This window comes from Halichondria panicea, chromosome 3, assembly GCF_963675165.1.
Source record: "Halichondria panicea chromosome 3, odHalPani1.1, whole genome shotgun sequence".
In the NCBI taxonomy this organism is placed as follows: Eukaryota; Metazoa; Porifera; class Demospongiae; order Suberitida; family Halichondriidae; genus Halichondria; species Halichondria panicea.
The window spans coordinates 5,909,366-5,923,986 of NC_087379.1; the positions used below are offsets into that span (position 1 = coordinate 5,909,366).

Here is a 14,621-nt window from a genome sequence, read left to right on the forward strand (position 1 = left end):
GTGGTAGGTAAAGATCATCATAATAAAAAGTAACATCCAGCATGGCCATTCAGCAACCAAAGCCTCCTCCAAATCAGCAGCTGTATGAGTTTCTACTGTTTGGCAGTGTGTCTGACAGTGAACTGCCCTCTTTACTGCACCGACTGAGAGGACTGGCTGACTTTGCAACCTGTGGAGGCATAGCATTCATTGACAAGGAGCAAACTTATAAAATTGGTCCGTGACGTGTTAATAGTTTGTCCTGTACAGTATGTGATATATGCCACTGGTTATTTAATACAGAAATAGGCAACACTCGTTCTGTCGTTAGAGTTCGACAGTCGCTAGACAATGCCAAGGCCCCCTTGTGAGTTACACACCCCCCACACGTGTACCCCCACCCCATACCATATACATGTTACTACCTTGTTCCCCAGGCAACTCATATACACTGGGCAGCTGGACCTGGGTGATGCTAACAGGCCGGCTGGAGTGAGGAGTTGTGTACACACTGCATGCAGTAACAACGCCGCAGAATGCCTCAAGGAAATGGGATGCTTGTAAGTACTTTAATACTAAAAATGGCCCCAGGGAACCTAGGTGCCCAGAAATATCATACCTCAATCTCACTGTCACACATTTGCGTATTGTATAGCCAGAATCCTGTGAAGATGTTGTGTTTTTGTGTGCCAAACCATTATTTATAGAGATTGTAGTGTTACCGTATATTTTCTAGGACAGCAAAAAATAATTATATTGGAAATTGTCTGTGTATAGTTGGAACAGATTTTTATAGAGCATGCGAAGTGTCCGGAATAATTAGAACAAGCAAGCAGCTGCGTGCGAGCTAGCTAAGTTTAATAGAACAGTGTGCGACTGAATAGTTGCAATAGCCATCTAAAACTAGCTACACAAAGCTATATAACTGCAGCACTCTAAGTCTTACTCTGCCGTTTATGAATGTAACTCAACTTTTCAATGTGTTGTCCGAACAAATGTAATATTAAAGCACTGGAGTGTCCGTTGTATTAGAACAACGAAAATTGCTCAAAAGAGTGTCCGGGGTAATTAAAAGTGTCCGATAAATTAGAAGATATACGGTATATAAGTGTACGAAGTGGAGCAAAAAGTGGAGGGGGACCAAGTGGAGCACATGATGTACCAACGGTACCCAGTGGAGCAGCAAGTAGAGGACCAATCTGAGCCACTGAAGATCCCAAGCAAAAAAGACATGGACATTTCCTGATTTCACACAGAGGGGGATCCCAGGCCCCCCCCCTCTGTATGAAACCCTGGTTGACATTTTCTTGCGATGTACACTCACAATCCTCACGCTTCTGAGGAGCCACTTTGTTGTCACTGGTGACAACGTACCATCCCCAGAGCTTCGGAGAGTAAGACACACACCAGGGAGATCATGACCAAGAATGTTATTAGGTGTCACCTACATTTAGAATCTTAATAGTCGATTTTTCTGCATGCAGGTGTTGGTGCTTGCAGTGGGTGGCTCTACCAATAGTGTGCTGCATCTGCTAGCTCTAGCAAATGAATGAGTTGGAGGATATCTAGTCACTGGGTTAGGGTTAGGTACCACAACAATTGTAACTGATCTCGAAGTGGTCGCATGTGCAGATGGTTGCTTAGCCCCTAATTCAGTTCGACCCTAATACAAAATGTACTGAGTGTGTGCTGAACATTATGATTATGTGTAGTGCTGATGTGGATTTGTGCATTGAGGACTTCAACAGGATTGCTGATCGTGTGCCTCGATCTGCTAGGAAATTTCAAGCCTCATAGAAAGGTTGTACAGTAGAACCTCCATAAAACGGACACCATTGGGGAACAGCCTTTTGGCCGTTATAGAGAGGTGGTCTTCCTCGATTGCCATCTATGTATGCTCTCTGAGTCATTTTTTGCTGCAAATGAATCTTGGAGCTTTGCTAACTGCTTCTTTAGCTCATAAAAGCTTTGAAAAGGCTGTAGGGACAAGCTACAGCTAGGTTTTTACCATTGTGCAATAATGCTATCTCAGCAACAACTTTCTGCTAATTCTGGGTGTGGCTGTCCGTTCTGAGAGGTTATTTGCTAAAGCTGATTGGGGACTAGAAATCTGCTCGTTATACAGAGTAGAGAGGTAGCCATTCCTGAGAGGTTGCTTACATTGTAGTTTCAATCTGGACCTAAGCTCTTGGCCGTTATATAGGCTAAGTGTGTGGTTGCTTTTGGAGGTGGTCATTAATGAAGGTTCCACTGTATTATATATACCGAGCACCCTCACCACATACCCTTGTACACACTGTGGTCAAGACAACCACATACCCTTGTACACACCGTGGTCAAGACAACCACATACCCTTGTGCACACATGATAATCACATACCTCTGTACCCACAGTACCACATGGCAGACCTGCACACTGCTGGAGGCCTCCCTATACTCATGAAGGAGCTACTAGACGTAGGGCTCTTACATGGTGACTGTCTCACATTGACCGGAAAGACTGTGGCAGAGAATTTAGCATCTGTCTCCAAAGCATCTGATCTGACACAGGACGTTGTGTACCCTATCTCTAAACCCCTCTCCCCTCCCGAGCACCACATTACCATTATCAAGGTGAGATGGATAAGCTGTGTGTATTCTCACCTATGCAATCATTGTGAGTAAGTTATTTTGTTTTGTGAATCCTGCATGTGCGTTTTATTGTTTTAACAGCTATACACAATGTTTACATTTAGACGTGATAATTATCAAAATAATAGTTATCCTCTCATGATTGCATCCCATCCCAGGGGTAGCCTGGCAACAGACAGTGCCGTGCTGAAGCTGAGTGGGAAAGTGTTTGACAAGCCGTTCAAAGGCCCAGTGAGTCTACACACCATGCATGGACACAATGCCTCCTTTATTGAGTGTGTCTGCTTGTTCTACTTATTTCGATGGGGAGGGGCCAGTCTATGATGCCATTATGGGGGGCCAGGTTAAACCAGGACAAGTGCTCGTGATACGATATGAAGGTCCCAAGGGAAGGTGAGCAAGTGTATTCAAATATTTATTAAGTTGCATTTAAATTCATGAAATTGGTTATTTGCTGCATCTGTCACTATAGCTACAGTTTCATCACTTTCAGTTTCAGTTTACTATACAGTATATATACTTGAATACTTTCCCCATACATGATACACACCCCTCTCCTCCGTGTAGTCCTGGCATGCCTGAGATGTTGAGTCCAGGCTCTGCACTGGTTGGTGCCGGCCTGGGTAAGACCGTTCCCTTGATAACTGATGGACGCTTCAGTGGAGCATCTCACGGGATCATGATAGGTCATGTGACACCTGAGGCATTCGTGGGCGGGCCTATAGCACTGGTGGAGAACGGAGATATGATAAGCATTGATGCTGTCAACAGGAGAGTAGATCTGGTGAGTGTGCAAATCATTATGAGCACTGTACATATGATGGATGCATACATACTCCCCCGCACACCCACGCAGGAGGTCAGTAAGGAGGTGTTGACGGCTCGGAAAGCTTGCTGGAAGATTCCCCAAGAGCGTCAGAAAGTGAAGGGTCTACTGGCGAAGTATCGACGCTCTGTGTCCAGTGCACATACAGGAGCTGTGACCAGCTAAACCAACTGAACATTATAGTAGAGACCAAAGTTTTAGTTTTGTCCTGTAGAGCAAAGATTTAATTGATGTATATACACTCTTATTATGCATGCTTGTATAAACCGTGTTTTGCAGCTATACATAATTATCATTGTGCACTAGTGTGGCCTAATGATGTGGAGTCTAATGTAGAACGTTTCGTTATCAAATGTGCGAATGATTTATTGGAATGTCTTCAGCACATGTTTCTTTCAAACTCTTCACTCGTTGAGCTACAATGTAGGTGTACATGTGTTTACCTTGTGTTTGTGGTTGTTTCTTCAGAACTTTTCTTATGGAATGTTGCTGTGAATATTGTTACCAATAATTACCGTACACATGACATACGTCACCCCATTTTTCTTCAAGCGCGCTCAAAAGGAATTGTGAGTTCCTAGATCTTATATTTATAATAGGTACAGGTATCCCTGTGCATCACCTGTACTCTTCTTTGAATATCTATGTGTTATTTTGGCATATAACATTCAACAATAATTATTGTGTGTCCCCACAGAAAACAAACCTTACGATAATCCCCAAAGCCATGGCTGAGAGAGTGACTACGAAAGAAGCTCTCAAGAAACTTGATGCTCAACTCGAATGCTCCCTTTGTCTCGACACTTTTAAGCAACCGAAACTCTTGCCTTGTTTTCATGTGTTTTGCAAGTCCCCGTGTCTGGAGAAACTAGTGACCAAGGATGGACGCTCCCTCACTTGTCCCACCTGTCGACACATTGTCCCACTGTCAGAGAGGGGAGTGGTTGGACTGCAATCAGACTTTCACATCGACCACTTGTTTGAGATACAAGATGCTTTCAACAAGGCCGAAGACGACAATAATAAGAACTGTGGCAGCTGTGAGAATGGCAGAGCCACCGGGTACTGTAACGACTGTGGGGACTTTTTGTGTGACAGGTGTCAAACTGCTCACAAATTTGTTAAACTTTCAAAAAATCATAAACTAATTTCGCTGGATGAACTCAAAGCTCAAGTGACTAGCCTGGTTCCCCCCAAGAAGGCCGTCCCCCATTGTCCCAAACACTCGGAGAATGCCCTTAAGATATATTGCGATACATGCTCCACTCTCATTTGCATGGACTGCACCATTCGTATCCACAAAGACCACAACTACGACCTGGTGGCTGATGTGCTGACCAAGCACAAGGAAGAACTTGTCTCCAGTCTCAAACCAGTCAAAGAGAAGCTGGACAGTGTACACCGAGCTCTGAAGGACTTTGACACAAGAGCCAAGGCAATCCACAATCAGAGGGCCGCGATTGAAGCCAACATCCACAAGGAGATTGACGAACAACATCGACTGTTGGACCAACGAAGGACAGAGCTTGTGGGAGAGCTAGAGATGCTGACTCAGCAAAAGCTTAAGGATCTGGCGGCACAAAGGGACCAAGTGGAGATCACTCAGGTGAAACTGACCAGCTGTCTGGAGTACACTGAGGGGGGTCTCAAAACAGGCACAGACGGTGAAGTACTCGAAATGAAATCTTCCGTTATTAAGAGAGTCGAACATTTTTCTACTGAATTTGAATCAAATGCTATTCAACCAGAGACAAAAGCTGACATGGAACTGATCACTGAAGGAAAAGAATCTCTCCAACAAGCTTATCGAAATTTTCTACAGATTGATCACAGTGGTTCATTCAGCTTAGAGAACAGCCACACGACAGGAAATGGTCTGAAAGGTGCTACAACTGGAGAAACAAAAACTGTGTCCTTTCAAGCAATGACCAAGAAAAACAAGAAATCCAAAAACAAACTCGACCTCAAAGCTGAACTTGTGCATATCGAAAGCAAAGATAAAAGTAAATGTGAAGTTGTGGTTGTTCGAAAACATGGCCAATACAAGATCAACTATCGCCCTATGAAACGAGGAAAGCATGAACTACACATCACTGTCAATGGGGATGCAGTACGAGGCAGTCCATTCCCAATAGCTGTAGCCCCATCACCACAGAGCTTCGTCAAGCCTTCCCGAGTTGTGCGAGGTGTGAACAGCCCACGAGGCACTGTCTCCAACAATAAGGGTCAGTTGGTTGTTGTTGAAGGAGCTACTGTCTCTGTATTGACACCAGAGGGTGAGAAGATACAAACTTTTGGAAAGCTGAATAATGCGTATGGAGTGACTGTGGACAAAGACGACAACATGTATGTGATGGAGTATGGCAATCATCGTGTGAACAAATTCTCATCTGACGGAGAGTTTGTGGCAGCTGTTGGTAGTCAAGGCAGTGGTAACCTTCAGTTTAGTAGCCCATTTGGAATCTGTTATAACAGAAGAGACAACAACCTGTATGTGCCTGATTGCAACAACCACAGAATACAAGTGATCTCTACTGAACTGAAGTTCGTACGATGTTTCGGTACACAAGGCAATGGGAACGGACAATTACAAAACCCGTTTTGTACAACATTTGATAGTGCCAACAACCTCTATGTGACTGATTACGATTACAGTAACCATCGAGTACAAGTCTTCACTGCTGAAGGTCAATTCTTGAGAACCTTCTCACAAAAAGCTAACGATCAGAAGCTGAGTCAACCCTGGACCATAGCCATCGACAGCAGTGACACAGTGTACGTCAGTGAGAATGGACCGCATCATGTGAGTGTGTTCACATCTCAGGGAGCCTACATCACCACGTTTGGTGGACCAGGAACAAAAGAGGGACAGTTTAATACCATTTATGGACTCTCTATTGATCGCAATGACTCTGTTGTTGTATCCGATCAAGGCAACAAGCGACTGCAGATATTCTAACGAAATAAGTAGAAAAGTGGACAAAGTAGTACGTAGCTCTGTGTAGAAATAGTTGGTAGCGTTATTATTTTATTTGGAATGTGAAATGAAACTATTATTTGTTGCATGTGTTGATGCAATTATAGTGGTAGGTAAAGATCATCATAATAAAAAGTAACATCCAGCATGGCCATACAGCAACCAAAACCTCCTCCAAATCAGCAGCTGTACAAGTTTCTACTGTTTGGCAGTGTGTCTGACAGTGAACTGCCCTCTTTACTGCACCGACTGAAAGGACTGGCTGACTTTGCAACCTGTGGAGGCATAGCATTCATTGACAAGGAGCAAACTTATAAAATTGGTCCGTGGCGTGTTAATAGTTTGTCCTGTACAGTATGTGATATATGCCACTGGTTATTTAATACAGAAATAGGCAACACTCGCTCTGTTGTTAGAGTTCGACAGTCGCTAGACAATGCCGAGGCCCCCTTGTGAGTTACGCACCCCCCACACGTGTACCCCCACCCCATACCATATACATGTTACTACCTTGTTCCCCAGGCAACTCATATACACTGGGCAGCTGGACCTGGGTGATGCTAACAGGCCGGCTGGAGTGAGGAGTTGTGTACACACTGCATGCAGTAACAACGCCGCAGAATGCCTCAAGGAAATGGGATTCATGTATACACTTTTAATGGCAGGAATGTGCCCAGCATTGTCTTGTATGGTGGCTATTTTCAATCCATAATCTCAAAACTAGAGCACTAAAGTGCTAACCCTCGGCCGGCTGTTGACATGATCTCAAGTGTATAGCAACCCAAAGAGTGTTGCTGGCTATAAAGCAGCAAGTAACGTAACAGGCTGAGATTGAAGTTTTAGTATAATTATAGTACATGCATTATTTGCCTGTTTATGACATCTGAGTTTTACCTCCATTCTGTATTCTATGGACTTAGCAAAGAAGCATGGAGTCTTAGAAATAATTTATGGCTCTTGGGGTATGCTGGTAGGAAAAGAAATAACAATCATAATTCTAGCTTTCTGCTTTAGTGACCCTGTTCTATTGTTCCTGATACAGGATCGCTTCAACTGTAATACGTATAGGCTACCTCGAATAAAGGCCGCGTGTAGTTAGTTAGCTGCTAACGTGCAAGTTAGCTTTTGCTCGCTTTTATTCGACAACGAAGCTTTAACATCGAAATCTACCACTAATAACGTGTTGTGTGAAGGCTATCCATTCTGTAAACGCAGTGCTGTAGCATCCAGGTGAGGACTCACAATTACAAACAGACAAACAAACCAAACGACTACTATACCCTTGGCCGCCCACGCACGCCTCGGGTAATCAACACACAAATTTACCTTTTGTAATAACCTCTAAAATGTGGTAGAAACTACATGTAGGCCTAAGAGGTGGTATATTTTTGTCTAGTCTAGAGGTGGTTAGTACCGACCACCACCGACCAGTGTGGTCATATCCCTACTTAAGTTTAACTACACACACATTATAAATTCAACAGACACGATTCCAACAATTCAACATACATTTACAGTTTAGTTTATCAGTAATTACATAATTATTATATCTCCATGGGCAACCCTGACAGTTTGTGCACACACTGACAGAGCTGTCTATGAGCTGATGAGTGAGAGGCTACGTGTTCAGAAAGGGGCAAATGAAGATTGCCGTCTTCAAACTCTATCAGGTGTGTGTTTATTTGTTGTTGCTAGCTGACACTAAACATTCCAGTGGGGACCATCCCCTTTACAGTCTAAATAGCTGGTGGCATTTAGAGTTGAACATATCTAACTTCCGTAGCATGTCTACAGTTTGGGTTGAACTACAAATACAGTTGAGTCCACCCTAGTTCAGGCGAGAGCACACACAGGATGGTAGTGGATGATTAGCATATACTGTTTGTAGGAGGAAACGTGTGAATTAATTGATGCTAACGAGTGCACCGTGTGGGTTGTGCTAGCCTACACAAGGGAAGATAGGTTGACTGCCTTTCCCTAATCCACCGATGTACCGGTAGTACATGTATGTGAAGGTGCACAGCTTAAAATGCATTCAAGAGTCTATATACATTTGTATATATATAATACAAGAGAGAGAAAAAAAGTATAGAAGGTAGCATAACCTTGCATCCGAAAATTAATGTAATCTCCTGCTTTGTAACAAAAGTGACCAATCTGAGGCCCAGAGCTGCTACTAATAAATTCTCATTAATTTGTTATGCGTTTCAGGCAGGAAGTCACGTGCTTTCCGAATTATTTCGGATGCACGGTTATACTACATTCGATACTCTCTCTTATGGGCTTTTGATAATTATAGGGAAGTTTAGATAATTAAGCCTGTTGGGAAAAGTGCTACATAACGATAGGTAGATAAGGCAAGTTCTTGTTGTCTAGCAAGTACATAGCACTAAGTTATATGCCATTAAATATCGTGGTCAACATGGTAAATTTGTATTACTGTTCATACTACCCCTCCCCACCCACACACACACACACACACACACAGCCGTCAGGAGAAGGAGCTGGTGTGGCGGGTGCCCAGCTGTTGTCAGAGCACTACCTGGTGGAGTTGTCAGCTGTGACCACATCAGGGCACGACAACGTTGGCATGGAGATGAGGGCTTTCGCTGAGCAACTCAAACCGTATCCTATGGAGCAATTGTGAATTGTATTATGATTATACAGCTAGTGTACGTATGGTGAATTATGGGAGGTGCATATAATATCATAGCTAGCTTGTGTTAATTGGCTTGTGAAACAAACATTGTTTATAGCCAAGCTTGTAGGTAAACATCAGTTGCCTAAAGTATGTTTGTGTGCTCTGACAGTAGATGATGCTGTTTGCCTGGCTTTTAGTTGTACTTAGCAATGTAAATTAGTCCATTAGTAGTTGCCTGGCAATATGGTGCCAACCATACAGCTAGTGGATTCTGAAGCTGAAACTATGTGGTTGATTTAAACTAATAGCTATAACACACGAATCAGACTCTCGGCAGCTAAAACAGCTTTGGCAGGTAACACGCAGTTGAACTTTGACCTAAGAAATGTGAGTCTAAAACACTTCCTTGACTCCCAGATGTCGTACTTCCTCTGGTGTAGGGCTGATGTGGATCTGTGTATTGAGGACTTCAACAGGATTGCTATCGTGTGCCTCTGTTAGGCAACTTTAAGCCTCATGGAAAGGTTAGCATTATACCTGTACCCTCACCACATACCCTTGCACACACCATGGTCAAGATAACCACATACCCTTGTACACACAGCAGTAACCACATACCTCTGTACCCACAGTACCACATGGCAGACCTGCACACTGCTGGAGGCCTCCCTATACTCATGAAGGAGCTACTAGACGCAGGGCTCTTACATGGTGACTGTCTCACAGTGACCGGAAAGACTGTGGCAGAGAATTTAGCATCTGTCTCCAAAGCATCTGATCTGACACAGGACGTTGTGTACCCATTCTCTAAACCCCTCTCCCCTCCCGGGCACCACATTACCATTATCAAGGTGAGATGGATATAAGCTGTGTGTATTCTCACCTATATATGCAATCATTGTGAGTAAGTCATTTTGTTTTGTGAATCCTGCATGTGCGTTTTATTAACCTAAGGCGCGTAGGCGGCCTCGGTTACAGTAGTCTGTCAGTATGTCTGTGTGTCTGTGTGCCCGTGTGTCTGTCGCTCAGTTTGGCTTACCTCGTGATTTAGGCATCACAATTTGTACATAGAGAAACTTGTAGCATTAAAACTAAGGCTTAAAATTTGGCAGATTTGCAAAGAAGTCTTTGTTTCGCAGAAAAGGCGATCTAAGCTTTTTGGGCTATTATTTGAAACATAAGCCAATAATTACTCATTGTTTGTGGAAAAGGGTCGATACAAAGAAAGCTAGAATTGTGTCTGGTTTGTCTCTGTTAGCTGACTCTGGGATCCTACTCCAGGAGCCATATACTTCTCTGCATGAGACTCCAGGCTTCTTTGCTGTGATCCTAGTCCACAGTGCATATAAAACTCTGTTCTCGAATGTTTCAGCATGCCTCCAGTCTGGTTTAGCTCCTGAGTTGCTATACCCCATCTCTAAACCCCTCTCCCCTCCCGGGCACCACATTACCATAATCAAGGTGAGATGGATAAACTGTGTGTATTCTCACCTATGCAATCATTGTGAGTAAGTCATTTGTTCTGCATGTGCGTTTTATTTGAACACCTATTCAACATTTAGATGGTGAAAATTATATGCATTTTCTCATGATTGCATCCCAGGGTAGCCTGGCAACAGACAGTGCCATGCTGAAATTGTGTGGGAAAGTGTTTGACAAGCCGTTCAAAGGCCCAGTGAGTCTACACACCATGCATGGACACAATGCCTCCTTTATTGAGTGTGTCTGCTTGTTTCCAGGCGATTGTGTTCGATGGGGAGGGGCCAGCCTATGATGCCATTATGGGTGGCCAGGTTAAACCAGGACAGGTGCTCGTGATACGATATGAAGGACCCAAAGGAAGGTGAGCAAGTACTCAAGTTGCATTTAAATTCAAATATTTATCCTGAATCCATGCCTTGGTTGTTTGCCTCATCTGTCACTATAGCTACAGTTTTATCAGTGTCAGATTCAGTTTATTGTACAGTATAATTATACCCCCCACACATGATACACACCTCCTCCTTGTAGCCCTGGCATGTCTGAGATGTTAAGTCCAGGCTCTGCACTGGTTGGTGCCGGCCTGGGGAAGACTGTTCCCTTGGTAACTGATGGACGCTTCAGCGGAGCATCTCACGGGATCATGATTGGTCATGTGACACCCGAGGCATTCGTGGGCGGGCCTATAGCACTGGTAGAGAACGGAGATATGATAAGCATTGATGCTGTCAACAGGAGAGTAGATCTGGTGAGTGTGCAAATCATTATGAGCACTGTACATGTGATGGATGCATACATACTCCCCCGCACACCCACGCAGGAGGTCAGTAAGGAGGTGTTGACGGCTCAGAAAGCTTGCTGGAAGATTCCCCAAGAGCGTCAGAAAGTGAAGGGTCTACTGGTGAAGTATCGACGCTCTTTGTCCAGTGCACATACAGGAGCTGTGACCAGCTAAACCAACTGTGTATAGTAGAGGCCAACGTTGTAGTTTTGTCCTGTAAAGCGAACAATTTTTAATTGATGCAGAATTGTATGCATGTATAATTTAATATACTTGGACCGTGTTTGTAGAGTAGACTCTATATGATTGTGCACTTGTTGGTCTAATGAGTTGAGTAATGTGAAACGTTTCATTATCAGCTGTGCGAATGGAAATGTCATCATTCAGCACATGAAGTTGCTTTGTTTCTCGAGTTATTTTGGCTATTGTATCATGATGAACATTTTAATTTTGCTGCATCCAGAATCTACAATAATTTTTTATGTAGTCTCGAATTCCAGCCGAGGTTCTCATTGTAAGCGTGGGAGCATAGATACTGTACACTCCGAATGAATGTGAAACACTTCCGCCCACTACCAAAAGTCCTGAAACACTCATTGCAACCGATGACACGGACGGAGTATCCGAGATTTCGTATTAGTATATTAGTATACATCTACAGTATCTATGGTGGGAGGGAGAGAACTTAGGCAATATGTACATACTTGTGTTAATTTGTGGTCTCTACAAATCAGCTATGAATATCGTTAAGGATTTGACATCACCGGCCATTTTTGCTTCAAGGCGTTCAAGCTCAAGGAATTGTGAGTTAATCAGTACATGCAGTGTGCATGACCTGTCTCTTCATAGTTTATTTGTTTGCTGTATGTTATTTTGGGGTATGTGTTTGACACAACAATATTGTGTGTCCCCACAGAAAAACAAACCTTACAATATCCAAAGCCATGGCCGAGAGAGTGACAACAAAAGAAGCTCTCAAGAAACTCGATGCTCAACTCGAATGCTCCCTTTGTCTCGACACTTTCAAGCAGCCGAAACTCTTGCCTTGTTTTCATGTGTTTTGCAAATCCCCGTGTCTGGAGAAACTAGTGACCAAGGATGGACGCTCCCTCACGTGTCCCACCTGTCGACACATTGTCCCACTGTCAGAGAGGGGAGTGGCTGGACTGCAATCAGACTTCCACATCGACCACTTGTTTGAGATACAAGATGCTTTCAACAAGGCCGACGACGACAATAATACACACTGTGGCAGCTGTGAGGATGGCAAAGCCACCGGGTACTGTAACGACTGTGGGGACTTTTTGTGTGACAGGTGTCAAACTGCTCACAAATTTGTTAAACTTTCAAAAAATCATAAACTAATTTCGCTGGATGAACTCAAAGCTCAAGTGACTAGCCTGGTTCCCCCCAAGAAGGCCGTCCCCCATTGTCCCAAACACTTGGAGAATGCCCTTAAGATATATTGCGATACATGCTCCACTGTTATTTGCACGGACTGCACCATTCGTCTCCACAAAGACCACAACTACGACCTGGTGGCTGATGTGCTGACCAAGCACAAGGAAGAACTTGCCTCCAGTCTCAAACCAGTCAAAGAGAAGCTGGACAGTGTACAACGAGCTCTGAAGGACTTTGACACAAGAGCCAAGGCAATCCACGATCAGAGGGCCACGATTGAAGCCAACATCCACAATGAGATTGACGAACAACATCGACTGTTAGACCAACGAAGGGCACAGCTTGTGGGAGAGCTAGAGATGCTGACTCATCAGAACCTGAAGGATCTGGCGGCACAGAGGGACCAAGTGGAGATCACTCAGGTGAAACTGGCCAGCTGTCTGGAGTACGCTGAGGGTGGTCTCAAAACAGGCACAGATGGTGAAGTACTCGAAATGAAAATTTCCGTTATTAAGAGAGTCGAACAAGTTTCTACTGAATTCGAATCAAATGCTATTCAACCAGAGACAAAAGCTGACATGGAACTGATCACTGAAGGAAAAGAACCTCTCCAACAAGCTTGTCGAGAGTTCCTAGAGATTGAACAGCGTGGATCAATCAGCCTAGAGAACAGCCACACGACAGAAGATGGTCTGAAAGGTGCTACAACTGGAGAAACAAAAACTGTATCCTTTCAAGCAATGACCAAGAACAACAAGAAATTCAACGGTAAACTCGACCTCAAAGCTGAACTTGTGCGTATTGAAAGCGAAGATAAAAGTAATTGTAAAGTGGTGATTGTTCAAAAACATGGCCAACACAAGATCAACTATCGCCCTATGAAACGAGGAAAGCATGAACTACACATCACTGTCAATGGCGATGCAGTACGAGGCAGTCCATTCCCAATAGCTGTAGCCCCATCACCACAGAGCTTCGTCAAGCCTTCCCGAGTTGTACGAGGTGTGAACAACCCACGAGGCACTGTCTCCAACAGTAAGGGACAGTTGGTTGTTGTTGATGGTAATGGAGCTACTGTCTCTGTATTGACACCAGAGGGTGAGAAGATACGATCGTTTGGACAGCTGAATAATGCATTTGGAGTGACTGTGGACAAAGACGACAACATCTATGTAATGGATCCTAATAACCATCGTGTGAATAAGTTCTCATCCGACGGAGAGTTTGTGGCAGCTGTTGGTGGTAAAGGCAGTGGTAACCTTCGGCTTGATAACCCACTTGGTATCTGTTATAACAAAAGAGACAACAACCTGTATGTGGTTGATGAGTGTAACCACAGAATACAAGTGCTCTCTACTGATTTGACGTTCATACGGTGTTTCGGTACACCTGGCAATGGGAACGGACAATTACAGCAACCACTATATGCAACATTTGATAGTGCCAACCACCTCTATGTGACTGATCGTGGTAACGATCGAGTACAAGTCTTCACTGCTGAAGGTCAATTCCTGAGAACCTTCTCACAAAAAGCCGACGGTCAGAAGCTAAGTCGTCCCTGGGGCATAGCCATCGACAGTAGTGACACAGTGTACGTCAGTGAGAATGGACCGCATCATGTGAGTGTGTTTACATCTCAGGGAGCCTACATCACCACGTTTGGTGGGCGAGGAACGGAAGAGGGACAGTTTAGAAACATTTATGGACTCTCTATTGATCGCAATGACTCTGTTGTTGTATCCGATCAAGGCAACGGGCTACTGCAGATATTCTAAATAGAGAAGTGGACAAAGTAGTACGTAGCTCTGTGTAGAAATAGTTGGTAGCGTTATTATTTTATTTGGAATGTGAAATGAAACTAATTATCTGCTGTGTTGATGCAATTATAGTGGTAGGTAAAGATCAT

The 14,621-nt window shown here is 43.9% G+C and overlaps 6 protein-coding genes across 12 annotated transcripts in view; all 6 read left to right on the plus strand.

Annotated features, from left to right (window-relative positions):
* The window catches only part of LOC135333850 (dihydroxy-acid dehydratase-like), a 33,263-nt gene extending 29,469 nt beyond the window's left edge, over nt 1-3,794 (plus strand). The window contains exons 18-20 of one of the 3 annotated variants that reach the window (XM_064528864.1): nt 2,954-3,003; nt 3,178-3,394; nt 3,467-3,794. In XM_064528864.1, the coding sequence (XP_064384934.1) occupies nt 2,954-3,003; nt 3,178-3,394; nt 3,467-3,601 (402 nt within the window). In that variant the 3' untranslated portion in view covers nt 3,602-3,794. The remainder of the gene's footprint in view (nt 1-2,953; nt 3,004-3,177; nt 3,395-3,466) is intronic. The other 2 variants (XM_064528865.1, XM_064528863.1) reach the window with 2 other exon arrangements.
* LOC135333868 (mediator of RNA polymerase II transcription subunit 18-like) lies at nt 39-2,533 on the plus strand. The gene is made up of 4 exons (XM_064528886.1): nt 39-216; nt 283-346; nt 417-539; nt 2,374-2,533. The coding sequence occupies exons 1-4, from the start codon at nt 42-44 to the stop codon at nt 2,420-2,422; spliced, it is 411 nt and encodes a 136-aa protein (XP_064384956.1). The 5' UTR covers nt 39-41; the 3' UTR covers nt 2,423-2,533.
* A 144-nt stretch (nt 3,795-3,938) lies between the features above and the next one.
* LOC135333832 (tripartite motif-containing protein 2-like) lies at nt 3,939-6,509 on the plus strand. Its single transcript, XM_064528835.1, has 2 exons — nt 3,939-4,005; nt 4,134-6,509. The coding sequence occupies exon 2, from the start codon at nt 4,164-4,166 to the stop codon at nt 6,393-6,395; it is 2,232 nt and encodes a 743-aa protein (XP_064384905.1). The 5' UTR covers nt 3,939-4,005; nt 4,134-4,163; the 3' UTR covers nt 6,396-6,509.
* Nucleotides 6,510-6,560: 51 nt separating this feature from the next.
* LOC135333137 (mediator of RNA polymerase II transcription subunit 18-like) lies at nt 6,561-9,060 on the plus strand. Its single transcript, XM_064528052.1, has 4 exons — nt 6,561-6,735; nt 6,802-6,865; nt 6,936-6,990; nt 8,902-9,060. The coding sequence occupies exons 1-4, from the start codon at nt 6,561-6,563 to the stop codon at nt 9,058-9,060; spliced, it is 453 nt and encodes a 150-aa protein (XP_064384122.1).
* Nucleotides 6,848-11,808, plus strand: LOC135333859 (dihydroxy-acid dehydratase-like). 5 transcript variants are annotated; one of them, XM_064528873.1, is made up of 11 exons: nt 6,848-6,865; nt 6,936-7,058; nt 8,004-8,083; nt 8,902-9,441; nt 9,495-9,578; nt 9,687-9,905; nt 10,336-10,515; nt 10,658-10,729; nt 10,794-10,897; nt 11,065-11,281; nt 11,354-11,808. In XM_064528873.1, exons 6-11 carry the CDS (start codon nt 9,693-9,695, stop codon nt 11,486-11,488), a joined length of 921 nt encoding a protein of 306 aa, XP_064384943.1. In that variant the 5' UTR covers nt 6,848-6,865; nt 6,936-7,058; nt 8,004-8,083; nt 8,902-9,441; nt 9,495-9,578; nt 9,687-9,692; the 3' UTR covers nt 11,489-11,808. The 5 variants fall into 5 exon arrangements, with proteins under 5 accessions (XP_064384943.1, XP_064384944.1, XP_064384945.1 ...); XM_064528874.1 differs by lacking the exon at nt 6,848-6,865 and having other exon boundaries at nt 6,930-7,058; nt 7,985-8,083; XM_064528872.1 differs by lacking the exons at nt 6,848-6,865; nt 6,936-7,058 and adding an exon at nt 7,068-7,643 and having other exon boundaries at nt 7,985-8,083.
* A 138-nt stretch (nt 11,809-11,946) lies between these two features.
* On the plus strand, nt 11,947-14,585 carry LOC135333839 (tripartite motif-containing protein 3-like). Its single transcript, XM_064528841.1, has 2 exons — nt 11,947-12,117; nt 12,231-14,585. Exon 2 carries the CDS (start codon nt 12,259-12,261, stop codon nt 14,488-14,490), a length of 2,232 nt encoding a protein of 743 aa, XP_064384911.1. The 5' UTR covers nt 11,947-12,117; nt 12,231-12,258; the 3' UTR covers nt 14,491-14,585.
* Nucleotides 14,586-14,621: the final 36 nt, after the last annotated feature.

Bases quoted from the DNA above. Each gene is read 5' to 3' on its own strand.
- LOC135333868 (XM_064528886.1), top strand. From the start codon at position 42: ATGGCCATTCAGCAACCAAAGCCTCCTCCAAATCAGCAGCTGTATGAG. The intron at 217-282 runs GTCCGTGACGTG...TATTTAATACAG, and splicing joins GGAGCAAACTTATAAAATTG to AAATAGGCAACACTCGTTCT. The intron at 347-416 runs GTGAGTTACACA...CTTGTTCCCCAG, and splicing joins GACAATGCCAAGGCCCCCTT to GCAACTCATATACACTGGGC.
- LOC135333832 (XM_064528835.1), top strand. From the start codon at position 4,164: ATGGCTGAGAGAGTGACTACGAAAGAAGCTCTCAAGAAACTTGATGCT.
- LOC135333137 (XM_064528052.1), top strand. From the start codon at position 6,561: ATGGCCATACAGCAACCAAAACCTCCTCCAAATCAGCAGCTGTACAAG. The intron at 6,866-6,935 runs GTGAGTTACGCA...CTTGTTCCCCAG, and splicing joins GACAATGCCGAGGCCCCCTT to GCAACTCATATACACTGGGC. The intron at 6,991-8,901 runs GTGAGGAGTTGT...ACACACACACAG, and splicing joins ATGCTAACAGGCCGGCTGGA to CCGTCAGGAGAAGGAGCTGG.
- LOC135333859 (XM_064528873.1), top strand. From the start codon at position 9,693: ATGGCAGACCTGCACACTGCTGGAGGCCTCCCTATACTCATGAAGGAG. The intron at 9,906-10,335 runs GTGAGATGGATA...ATCCTACTCCAG, and splicing joins ACCACATTACCATTATCAAG to GAGCCATATACTTCTCTGCA. The intron at 10,516-10,657 runs GTGAGATGGATA...ATTGCATCCCAG, and splicing joins ACCACATTACCATAATCAAG to GGTAGCCTGGCAACAGACAG.
- LOC135333839 (XM_064528841.1), top strand. From the start codon at position 12,259: ATGGCCGAGAGAGTGACAACAAAAGAAGCTCTCAAGAAACTCGATGCT.